This window comes from Orbicella faveolata, unplaced genomic scaffold, assembly GCF_042242905.1.
Source record: "Orbicella faveolata isolate gen_17 unplaced genomic scaffold, um_ofav_v1 contig_13, whole genome shotgun sequence".
In the NCBI taxonomy this organism is placed as follows: Eukaryota; Metazoa; Cnidaria; class Anthozoa; order Scleractinia; family Merulinidae; genus Orbicella; species Orbicella faveolata.
The window spans coordinates 24308714-24321028 of record NW_028301540.1 but is presented as its reverse complement, the minus strand read 5'-3'; the positions used below and the strand labels follow the sequence as shown (position 1 = coordinate 24321028).

General features: G+C 39.7%; 1 protein-coding gene, 1 long non-coding RNA gene and 1 pseudogene across 5 annotated transcripts in view; 2 read left to right on the top strand and 1 right to left on the bottom strand.

The window, feature by feature from the left end:
- Positions 1–2479, bottom strand: part of LOC110058575 (putative skeletal organic matrix protein 2) — a 28691-nt pseudogene extending 26212 nt beyond the window's left edge. The window contains exons 1-3 of the transcript XR_016206264.1: positions 2068–2479; positions 1342–1536; positions 2–160 (exon numbers count right to left, since the gene is read on the bottom strand). The product of XR_016206264.1 is annotated as a putative skeletal organic matrix protein 2 (transcript). The remainder of the gene's footprint in view (position 1; positions 161–1341; positions 1537–2067) is intronic.
- A 2253-nt stretch (positions 2480–4732) lies between these two features.
- Positions 4733–5143, top strand: LOC149115726 (uncharacterized). The gene is made up of 2 exons (XR_016206190.1): positions 4733–4818; positions 4907–5143. It is a non-coding gene; the product is annotated as an uncharacterized LOC149115726 (long non-coding RNA).
- On the top strand, positions 4996–11772 carry LOC110058660 (uncharacterized). 3 transcript variants are annotated; one of them, XM_089285957.1, is made up of 3 exons: positions 4996–5135; positions 7673–7899; positions 11407–11772. In XM_089285957.1, exons 2-3 carry the CDS (start codon positions 7685–7687, stop codon positions 11597–11599), a joined length of 408 nt encoding a protein of 135 aa, XP_089142083.1. In that variant the 5' UTR covers positions 4996–5135; positions 7673–7684; the 3' UTR covers positions 11600–11772. The 3 variants fall into 3 exon arrangements, with proteins under 3 accessions (XP_089142083.1, XP_089142082.1, XP_020620974.2); XM_089285956.1 differs by lacking the exon at positions 4996–5135 and adding an exon at positions 6074–6184; XM_020765315.2 differs by lacking the exon at positions 4996–5135 and adding an exon at positions 7088–7234.
- Positions 11773–12315: the final 543 nt, after the last annotated feature.

Below are 12315 nucleotides of genomic sequence, written 5' to 3'. Positions count from 1 at the left end.
CCATCTGTGTAAAACACACTGATAGGCCTTTGTGACATCGTTGTATTGTGAGTGTTGCAGTTGTCAACTGCTGTACAGCACTCAATCTCACACTTCTTCAAGGTCCACATTTTCCGTGCTTTCAAAGCCCCACCAAGAGCAAAACACGCTGCTTTTTTGTCTGGAAGAGTAAATTAAAACAATAAATGAAAACTGAATGGGGAATCTGTATGTCGGAATGCTCGACACAACTTTACCTAACAACAAGGGCCATTCTAACCCTATTCAGATTGGGCTTCTTTTACGGCCAGTGTGGGGCGGAATGAACCCCAAGCCCATTGTGTTATCAAGAATATTTAAGCAATGAGAGTGAAATTATAGAGTACAAATTAGTAAGTCCAAACATTTTTCCTTTGAGTTAAGAAACCCGAGCGGAAGTGAACTCTCGTAATCTTGTAATTCATTTGCTTATTTGCAGCAGTTATTGATTTGGTGTCAGGGCAAAGTTTCTGCTGTTTGTTCTATCATTCTCTCACTGAGAATATCAAGCCATTCATGCTCGGAGACTTTAAGAGAACTCCCACCCGACATTGGGAGGCGCGGTGGCCTCATGGTTAGTGCGCTCGTCCCTGGAGCGAGCGGTCCGGGTTCCAGCCCTGGCCAGGGACATTGTGTTGTGTTCTTGGGCAAGACACTTAACTCTCACAGTGCCTCTTTCCACCCAGGAGTATAAATGAGTACCGGCGAATTGTTGGGGAAACCTAACAAATTGCGGGGGAGTGACCTGCGATGGACTAGCATCCCGTCCAGGGGGAGTAGAAATACTCCTAACCGCTTCATGCTACAGAAACCGGGATAAGCTCCGACAGCTATGAGCTATCGGTTCCAAGGCTTCACTTTTACTACCCGACATCCCCCCAACCTTTCCTCCCCCCCCCCCCCCTCCTGGACCCGACGCAACTTGCGAGGATGAAATCACTTCACGTAGTAATTACATCATGATATCGAAATATCGGCCTCTCGATTTTTGATTTTTCAAAAATTTCACAACATTAACAAAAATGACTGAGATTTAATAAACGTCAATATGACAGTGCTAAAACGACCTTAAAATGTAAACCTGACCGTATGTATTTCAAGATTATTAACAAAAGCAAGTTGTTTGTCCTTCGTAGTGATGTCGTGGCGGTCCTTGTCTGTTTTCTTTTTATCATTTTCTCTTTGGTGTTTTTTCTACCGTTGAAATCTGCCATTGGAGGTTTCCTCAACTTTGAAAGCATGTTTGCACGTCAGAATATTAAACGAAATATACATCATATTTAGTTCCACAGCAAATAATTCAGACAATTTAATTTAATTTACCTGCGCAGTCAAAGCATCCTCGAATAAAGACTTCCAGAATACCTCCAGACTCATTCTGAAATTCTCCAACCACTGAGGCACAGTGAGTCGTACCAAGTGAATTTGGATCCGTGGCACATGTCTGCGACACCTGATTCGCAGTGCAGGCAGCTGCGTCACTCTCAGTGCATGCGTGACACTCTGTTGGGCCGGCATCTGTCACGAAAATTGAAGTTACTCTCGCGTGACAAGCCAAGTCAAAACTGCTTTATAGTAGCCGTGAGGATATAATTTCGATTTAAAACGGCCCTTGATGATCATGAAACAGTTGCTAATACAATGCAAATAGAAAGCCATACCAAGAAAGTACTTACATTTCAGTATATAAAGAAGACAGTTAATTTACAAGATTACCACTAGAAGATATTATAAGATCGCCATTTCCTACGGAATTTCTAAGTCGGTTAAGACTTCTGTTCGCAGTAATTATTTGCTGAAGTGATTTTGAGGGTGACTCAATCTGTTAATGAAAAATGGTATGCATGTGGGAACTGAAATTTGATCCAGAAATAATCAATTTTAAGTTAATTAAGTCAGTTAACCTTGGGCAATATATTTTCAGGCAGATCTTTGAGCTTCTATGGACTCACCTTGTGGCGTACGATTGTCTAGGTACAAGTAGCAAGCTTTATTGTAAAATCCTACGTACTAAGCAAAATAATTCCGTCGAAGCACTTCAATACTCACCAACCGCATTTTCAATAAAGAAGATAGTTGCAAAATAAACAACAGCCTTCATGTTCAGAGAGCTTCTTCTAACCCGGGCTCTAATGTCGACTTTGAATACAGCCCGGCGAACCGTCACGCCAAGTGCATGTCTACTTTTGTAACACTCTACCTGCTACCTGCTGGGGGGGGGGGGGGTCCGATATAAAAAAGACCGGGCTACTCGTCGAACCTTTAAGGGGTTAAAAAAGCGGCTTTGGTACCTCTTGGGGTGTTAAGCCTCAAAAGTTCCACAGCAGGAGCTTTTGCAGTACCTTTTATAGGGCATTGAGCCTAATGGAGATAATGTGCTGCTTTAGAATTGAGACCTTTTAGGGGTGAACCACGCCCACAAAATAGGATCCTGGGACCTCTTTTCACATGGGAGTTCTCTCCCCCCCCCCCCCCCCCCCCCCACCCCTCCTCCGGGCTCGAAAGTCGTTTCTCGAAAAGTACTGAACGGATTAAATAAATAAATAATAACAAAAAAAAATCTCCGTTTGAAAGTTTTTAAAAGCATAAAAAATTTCCCGTTTGTTGGAACTTTCGCTCCAAATATCCCGGTGCAAATTTTTGCATGTTTAATTTCCACAGTGCTGTGTAACGTTTGTCAGAGTCTGGATATCCACGGCGGAAAACTTTTCCGAAACTACCGCAGCGTTTAGATCGAGAGAGGTCTCTTTGGATAGCGCTTTGAAAGCGCTGGGCAGGAAAATTATCTTCTATGTGTTTATCCTAAGTTTACTTCGAAAATAAGTCTTGTCATCTCTCTGCTTTACTGATTCACATGAGGCGCCATGGCTGCTGAACCTCATTGCATTACACACCGTTCGAAAGTCGTTTCTCGAAAAGTACTGAACCGATTAGAGCGAAAAAGATCTCTTTGGAAAGCTCTTTAAAAGCGCCGGACAGGTAATTTTTTCCTTGCTAATTGCGCTTCGAAAATCCAGGCCAGGTGCATTTTTTTACATACTTGATTAACTAAACAAAACCTTAACTAAACCTGAAACCAATCAGGCATCTTTCCTAAAATAGTCTCGCAGTATAACCACGCGCTAAGAATAGATTGAAAAAAGATTATCATTGGAAGAAGCCTATGTATGGGGGATGTGTTCTCTCTTGAAGTGATTCACGTCATCAGTTGCCAACTGAAGGCTGGTTTTCACTAGCGACGGAGTCGTAGTCGGAGTCATGATCAGAAGCGTAAAGCGATGCGATCTGGTGAAAATCAGTCCGACGGAGTCGGAAGAAGAACACCCATTCCGCTTATGACTCCGTCGCTTACGATCTAGTGAAAACTAGATTGTCGGAGTCGGAAGCAAAAGTGGAAGAATAAACCAATCACAATGCTCGATTCCGGGCCTTGTGATTGGTTGGTTCTTCCGTTTCTGCTTCCGACTCCGATAATCTGTTTTCACTAGATCATAAGCGACGGAGTCGTAAACGGAATCAGAAGAAATGGAAACGTTCTGATTCTTCCGACTCCGATTCCGTCGAGCTTGTCTCCGCTTCGGACTCCGATTTTCGATTTTCACTAGGTCGTAAGCACTCTTAAGTCTCTGACCACGACTCCGACTCCGACTCCGTCACTAGTGAAAACCAGCCTTATGTCATTTTAAAGCTAAGTTTACTTAGCCCTCATTATGAAGCTAGTTTCGGCTGAAGTCTAAAAATAGAATGCAAATTATTGGAACCCCGCGAGATTCAGACAATATAAGCGTGTTCTGAGAGAAATAGGGGAAAATGAACGCTAAATTTTCGTTTTTAAACTGTTTTAGGAACCCTTGCTTACGCGCTTGAAAAAGCGTCAAGTCTTCCACCATTCCGTTTTGTTTGTCTGAATTTGTCTGAATTATGACGTCACTCGCGCGCTTCGCTATTTAAGTGTTTTCCGAGAAATTGCTTTCCACAAATTATGCTGACGTCATTGTCTCGGAAACGTTTGTTTATAGCGAAAAGCACCTGATTTTAAAGACTATTGACAGTCACAAAGGACAGACATAGGAAGATTTCAGAATAACACAGCGAGCACATTTAATTACAGCGTGACGCGGTATGTAATTTTTATCCAATTTATTAGTCAGATTAAAAAAAGAGTGTAAAGGTCGATAACATTACGGTTGTTAAACGAGGAAGCTGTAACAATTTAGGCTGTAAGACTGGACCTTTTTAAAGGTTGTAATGAAGTTTTGCGAGTGCTCTTTTAGAGAAATGATTGAGTAATCGTTTGTGTTTTTTGTTTTGGCCAGTTCCATGGTACATTTTGCGGGAAAACCCACACTAAAAGAACTTATATGCTCGGTAGACAATAGACCATTTTACAGTTGTCTGCTCAGTGACCTGGCCTTTGGATGGCAGTGAGGCTGGAGTTGACCTTGTTTTGATACAGACCTCAGTGTTTTTGTCATGGAAATGCACCTAGTTAGCATCAGAACAACTTGTTTTACACAACAAAAGCAGTGAGGTCTGTATCAAAACAAGGTCAACTCCAGCCTCGCTGCCATCCAAAGGCCAGGTCACTGAGCAGACAACTGTAAAATGGTCTATTACCTCCAAACAAAAGACACTATCAAATCGAAATATAGACACTTGTAAATAGAAAAATATGCATATTCTGATTTTCAATTCATTTTGTTAGAGCTGTATGAGAGAATCGAAATCATTGACTGGTCAGTTCTGAAACTCAATTAAGTACAACAAATGAAAAGAGAACGCCAATTGTTTACAACTACGGTAGCATTGGGCTCGAAGTTTAAGCCTTGAAATGCAAAGAAGATTGTTGATTAATATCATCACTTTTTTAACGATGATTTTCCAATAGATCAACGGAGGAATGAACAAAGGAGACCAACAGTCTGGTGCAGAACCCAAGAATCCCACGACTAAAGAAGATGCGGCCCGTATCCAGAGACCTTATGCAAAAAACAACATGGCGGCGAAGTTGATAAAGAAAGCTTCCCAGCACGTGCTCAGGGCGCAGCAGCCAAAAACGAAAACAAGAGCAAAGAAGGAGGGAGCGAACAGTCTGGTGAACACACGGAGAATACCAGGTGACTAGGGATGAAAATGTACATTGTGAAAGAGAAAATACGGGCGAGTACTTCTAGCTTAGATTAATTAATCGGCTCTTGTCGCCAAAATGTTTTGCTTACTGTTCAGTATTTTGCTCATACCTGTGGCAGCCGAGTTGATACTTTTTGTAGAATCTGACCGACGGATCAATAAGCACTCGGCTAACAGGACAGAGATTTTTGTAAATAAAAACTTACAAGGAGTTGAAAAGAGCTATTTGAAACGTCCACTTGAGATTAGCATAGCCTAACAATATATTGACGAGCAACGATGAGTCGCATCGGGTGAGCTGTTTAATTAAGGGCTACCGTAAGTTTATGTTTGATTAAGTGTCTTTTCAAGAAAATTGTTTCATGTAGTTGAATGCTGACGTAATTTTCTCGGAAACGATTGACTGTTTATTACAGAGACATCTGAAACAAAACGACTGCTGTAGCAAGTTGAATTTGCTATTTGCATGAGATTTTAAGTAATACTTGCTTGGCTCAGCAATATACTGTCAAGCAACGACAAGTCGCCACGTGCTCACACTATCATCAAAAAGACTCTTGATCGCATTCTCAGCGTGTATAGTTTCAGGGCTAAGTTTATGCTGGGTATTTCGGAGAAACTTGATATCTGCATTTTTCTCAGAAATGATTGACTATTCAAAACAGAGACATCTTAATACAAAGCGAAGTGTAGCAGTTTCGAAACTGCTGTTTGCATGAAATTTTCACTAAAACATATATGTGTCTAGCCAAGCAATATACTGTCAAGCAACGACGAGTCACCACGAGCGCGCACTGTCATCAAAAAGAAACTTTATTGCCTTCACAGCATGTATTGTTTTAGGACTAATTGTTATGTTAGTGGGTAATTCCAAGAAACTCACTACCTGTAATTGCTGCTGACGTAATTTTCTCGGAAACAATATAGAGATGCGTCAGAAAAGACAAGAACCCAGTCACAAAGGTGAAACGTTGGAAGGAGATTCCAAAATTTCTCAGTGAACACATTCTAAAAATTTCAGCTTGTTTGCTTGTAGGTAAGGGTAAGCATTTCTTGTTCCTTTCCTTTTACAGAAAACCATAATTTTTAGAAGGATAGATACATATCATTATGATTAAGGTTGTTAAAACGAGGGCTTTCTTCACATGCACACTTTCATGAATGTCTTTTAGAAGATCCAGTCATTGTTTGCTTAATTAAATTATAAAGAACTCTCGTCATTTACTGAATAAATAACAATTCCTCCGGAAGAGAATTAAACTTACCTGGAGAAGCAACTGTGAAGAAAGTATATGCTTAGCATGAATTATCCTAACACATTCAATTTGGTGCTTTTCCAAGAATTTCACAGGTCAACTAGCATGTACTGAGCGACGTTTTCTCAGAAAATCAGCCTTAATGGCTTAAATTTCAGGGAAAAAATCCAATTCTTTGTTTTAAACTTAACTCTTGTAAACATGTTTATCACAGCCTTCTCATACGAACATAGATGTGATTTAGTTATTTTCACAGGCAGCTAAGACGTTGTGTACGTTATCTACGTGACAGATTTCGTGACGTTTTCAGCCCCGTAAGACCGTGCAACGAACGAGAACGCGTCGATTTTTTTTTCTAAATACTGCGCCTAGACAGGTAGCTTACCTTATGTTTGTCTTGCGTTATTTTGATGTCTCTGTATTCCTGGAGACAGTTTAAGCCATGAACACGAAAGATATTAAAATACGACACATCAAGAAACAGGCAAGCGCATATATTATATTTTTATTTCTTTCAGTTTAATAAGCGCTGTGGTTAGCTTGCTTATCAAGCGACACTCGTTGTTATTAGGAATGCGCCAACTCAGCGTTATTTGAGATTTTGAAGATATGCTTAACTCAGCAATATTTTGACGAGAAACGATGAGTCATTGTCATTGAAAAATCATACATAACGCGATCAGCCAATTAGAACGTTGATGAAATATATATCTCAATAAAGAGGCATCTGAATGCAAAATCACTCATCGACAAAGGTGAAACGGTCCTGGAAGGAAATTCCAAAAATTCACGGGGATTCGTCTTATAAATTTCAGCTCATTTGCTTGAAGGTAATAAGCGTTTCTTATTTTTTCCTGATTAAGAATTGTAAGTATAGATGCTATGTCATTGAGGGAAGAGCTTTGATGACCTTCGCTGTGAAATTACGTACTGTGAAGCCTTCGGAGGATCCCTTAAGAGATGCACACATTTTTGGTAGTGTAGTTATTACTCTCTCGTTTTTTAATATCCGTTTTTGTAGACATTTACCTGGCATTGGTGTTGAAATAAAGGGAATTTCATATAGTGAAAGGGCCATACAGACAAAATAAAAAGGACGGAAGTGTTCGTCGTACCTTTATCAGAAAAGCGGTTTTGGTATCTCTTGGGGTATTAAGCCTCAAAAGGTCCACAACTACGGTCGCATTTGGCTCGATGTTTAAGCCTTAAAATGCAAAGAAGATTGTTAAAAAATATCATCACCTTTTTAACGATGAATTTTCTAATAGAACAACCGAGGAATGGACAAAGGAGACCAACAGTCTGGTGGTGAACCCAAGAAACCTATGACTACTAAAGATGCGGCCCGTATCCAAAGTTCTAATGCAAAACAACATGGTGGCGAAGTTGATAAAGGAAGCTTCCCAGCACGCGCTCAGGCCGCTGCAGCTAAGAATGAAAATAAGAGCAAAGAAGGAGAGAGGGAACAGTCTGGTGAAGACGGCAAGAATACCAAGTGACTATTATAGGACTTACAGAAAATACAGTCGAATACTTCTAGCTTAGAAATTTGTAATTATCGGTTCTTGTCGCCAAACTGTTTTGCAGTCGAATTGGAAACGATTGGAAATTGGAAACGTTCAATATATAGCGTTGTCATATATATAGATATTTAGGCAAACACAATTAAACGTGCTTACTGTTCAGTATGTCGGTCATTCTTGTGGCAGCCGCGTTGATACTTTTCTTACAATCTGACTGACGTGTCAGTAAGCACCCGGCTCACAGCAAGGAACCCCTGCATTTAATATACAGTCCTTTCTACGCTAAAATACAAGCATAGCAATTATTCTTCCTGAAAAGAAAATGTCAAAAAATATCATGTACCGATATATATCCCGGCTTGTAGCAGCCGATTTTTTAAGAAGTACATGCAAAAGCTATCGCTATCGTAGGGAAGATAAGTGCTTAGTTTAAAACAGTCTTTTTTTGTTATTCTAATTTGTCACCAATTTAAGCAACAGATTTCTTTGTTTCACCAGCCAATAGTTTTCTAGCTGGGTCACGTCACCAACATGTTTGCTTTTTCATAAATTAATGATCGAAGCTTCCGGTTTCGATAAAAATTAGTACAGAAGTTTTTGTAAATAAAAACTTACAAGAAGTTGACTGAAAAGAGCTATTTGAAACGTCCACTTGAGATTAGCCTAGCCTAATTAACAATATATTGACGAGCAACGATGAGTCACAGTCGGGTGAGTTGTTTAATTAAGGGCTACAGTAAGTTTATGTTTGAGTAAGTGTCTTTCCAAGAAAATTGTTTCTTGTAATTGAATGTTGACGAAATTTCTCGGAAACGATTGACTGTTTATTACAGAGACATCTGAAACAAAACGACTGCTGTAGCAAGTTGAATTTGCTATTTGCATGAGATTTTAAGTAATACTTGCTTGGCGCAGCAATATACTGTCACGCAATGACGAGTCACTACGTGCTTACGCTATCATCAAAAAGAACCTTGATCGCATTCACAGCGTGTATTGTGTCAGGGCTAAGTTCATGCTAGGTATTTCGGAGAAAGTTGATTCCTGCATTTTTCTCAGAAACGATTGACTTTTCAAAACAGAGACATCTTAATAGAAAGCGAAGTGTTGCAGTTTCGAAACTGCTGTTTGCATGAAATTTTCACTAAAACATATATGTGTCTAGCCAAGCAATATACTGTCAAGCAACGACGAGTCACCACGAGCGCACACTGTCATCAAAAAGAAACTTCATTGCCTTTACAGCGTGTATTGTTTTTAGGACTAATTGTTATGTTAGTAGGTAATTCCAAGAAACTCACTACCTGTAATTGCTGCTGACGTAATTTTCTCGGAAACAATATAGAGATGCGTCAGAAAAGACAAGAACCCAGTCACAAAGGTGAAACGTTGGAAGGAGATTCCAAAATTTCTCAGTGAACACATTCTAAAAATTTCAGCTTGTTGGCTTGTAAGTAAGTATTTCTCGTTCCTTTTCTTTTACAGAAAACCATAATTTTTAGAAGGACAGATAAATATCATTATGATTAACGTTGTTAAAATGAGGGCTTTAATCACGTGCACACTTTCTTGAAGATCTTTTACAAGATCCAGTCATTGTCTGCTTAATTTGAATATAAAGAACTTGCATAAGTAACAATTCCTCTGGAAGAGAAACTTACTTGGAGAAGCAACTGTGAAGAAAGTATGCTTAGCATGTCCTAGTATAGTCAAATTGGTGCTTTTCCTAGAATTTTCGGGTCAGTGAGCATGTACTGAGTCTCAGAAAATCAGCCTTTAATAGCTTAAATTTCCGGTGAAAAGATCCAAACCTTTGCTTCAAACCCTTTTCACACGAACATAGATGTGATTTGTTATTTCACAGGCGGCTAAGACGTTGTGTACGTTGTTTACGTTACAGATTTGGTAACGGTTTCAGCCGCGTAAGATAATGAATACGAATGTGTCGAATTTTTTTCTAAATGCTACGTGTAGAAAAGTAGCTTACCTTAAGTTTGTCTTACGTTATTTTGATGTCTGTGTATTCCTGGAGACAGTTTAAAGCCATGCATGAACACGAAAGATATTAAAATACGACACTTCAACTAAGAAACAGGCAAGCGCATATATTATATTTTTATTTATTTTTATTATTCATCTTTTGTTTTCAGTTTAAGAATCACTGTTGTCAGCTTTGTTATCAAGCGACCGGCTCGTTGTCATTAGAAAAATGTGCCAACTCAGCGCTATTTGAGATTTTGAAGACATGCTTAGCTCAGCAATATTTTGACAAGAAACGATGAGTCATTGTCATTACAAAATCATGCATTTCGCGATCAGCCAATCAGAGCGTTGATGAAATATCTTAATAAAGAGGCATCTGAATGCAAAATCACTCATCCCAAAGGTAAAACGGTCCTGGAAGGAGACTTCAAAATTTCACGGGGATTCGTCTTACAAATTTCAGCTCATTTCCTTGAAGGTAATAAGGGTTTCTTATTTGTTCCTATTTAAGAATTTTAAGTATAGATGCTACATCATTGAGGGAAGCGTTCGCTGTGAAATTGCTGTGAAGTCTTCGGAAGATCCTTTAATTAAGAAGGGCAAGCATTTTTGGTAGTGTAGCTATTACTCTCTCGTTTTTTAATGTCCGTTTTATCGGAAAGTTTACGAGTGTAGCATAAGACACGTTGCAAAAAAGATTTGTAGACATTTAACTGGTATTGGTCTCGAAATAGAGCGAGTTTTATATGGTGAAAGAGCCGTATATACAGATGAAATGGCAGGAACTTGTAAGCGGCGGTGGAAAATTAAAAACGCGACTTGACACGTTCAAGCACAGCTACTTCCCTTAAATTTGGTCAACGCAATCCTTTGTCCAGTATCTCAACTTTCCTAGTGATAGATTGTTCAGAATTCCAGTTTTTTCCGATGGCAAATTATTTGCCATCGGATTCAAAGACAAACACTGCAATTCCTGGCGTTGCTGCCTATCTACCCATCAAGATGGCTTCCAAAACCGTGATTGGAAATATTGCAAAATATATATCTCCGTTAGCTGCATCGGAGACAAAGATTGAAGAAGCTATTACCTGAAAAAAAAACTTAAGTTCATCTACCTTTGCCTGGCAGAATCAAACGGCTAGTGCTAGGTATTGCTAAATCTGATGCAACGTGGCAAGACATAAATAAAACGACGCTCGATCTGAAATGTTCCTTTCAGCAAGTATATATTCTTCTGGAATGAAAACTTCTGGTGGACGGGATGAGCAATTGATCTATGAACCTCTGTAGGGAGCTAGTCTTAAGGACAGCATCATCGTAGCATCATTATAACTTTTCGATTAAAAGTAGTTTAGACCTTGGTAATCTATCGAAAGGAAGTCTTTTACATTTCAATCTGGGTGAAATCTCAATCTGTGTTGCTCAATCAGTGATGTTTGGCTCCTTGTTTTCTCCGTAAAACTGGGACTTGACAAATTTTACCACTTTTTTCGTAGCGAATTTGCAGCAAGAATGGACAAAGAAGGAGGTCATAAGACTGATGGGGGATCTAAGCATTTGATGGATAAAGAAGCGGCTTCTCGCATCCAGGCGGCGGAGGCAAAACAACATGGCGGCGGGGTCGAGAAAGGAGGCTTCCCTTCACGTGCTCAGTCCACTGCTGACAAGCGTGGAAACCAGAAAAACTAGACAAGCATGAAGACAAGAACAACTAGAACTTAAAAGTAGATCGTGAAAATCAAAATACGAGCACCTTAAAGGTAGAAATGTGTAATTCGGCTAATGTGGCACAACTGTCTAGCCGTAGAATCGTTAAATGTATGTAGCGTTGTTCTTTGATTAAACGATTACAAAAAAAGGTAGATACAGTTGATGCTTTTCCTAGAATCTCACGGGTCATTAAACACCTCTCCCCTGGCCGGGGCTAATTCCCAGAAAATCAGCTTTTCCGGGAAAAGATCCAGCCTTTGTTTCAAAGTTGAGGCTTGTAAACATGTTTATTAGAGCCTTTGCATACGGAAATAGGTGTGACGTAATTGTCTACCTCTTAAGGGTAGGCCCTTTCTCAGAAACTCGTGCAGTATACGAATAAACAGGTGACATCTGAGAACGAGACTAATTAGTGTGCTTTCCTTTGTGGTAATCTCGAAAAGGATTAGTGATCTAAGATCACTCAGATCATGGTGCATCAAACGAGCCGATAAATCCACTCTTGTCACGGATTCATCGACTCCTTTGATGTACCATGATCCGCGTGATCTTGGATCACTGATCACCTCAAATGAATGCATCCAAGCTTGACTCCTAGAATTGAAATAATTGAATTGAATCCTGTATCTGATGAAGTCATTTTTCGCTTTTTCACGCATGGTTGTTTGTGGAACAGCCACTTTGTCTTTATAACG

Bases quoted from the DNA above. Each gene is read 5' to 3' on its own strand.
- LOC110058660 (XM_020765315.2), top strand. From the start codon at position 7,136: ATGCAAAATCACTCATCGACAAAGGTGAAACGGTCCTGGAAGGAAATT. The intron at 7,235-7,672 runs GTAATAAGCGTT...ATTTTCTAATAG, and splicing joins TTCAGCTCATTTGCTTGAAG to AACAACCGAGGAATGGACAA. The intron at 7,900-11,406 runs GTGACTATTATA...CTTTTTTCGTAG, and splicing joins GAAGACGGCAAGAATACCAA to CGAATTTGCAGCAAGAATGG.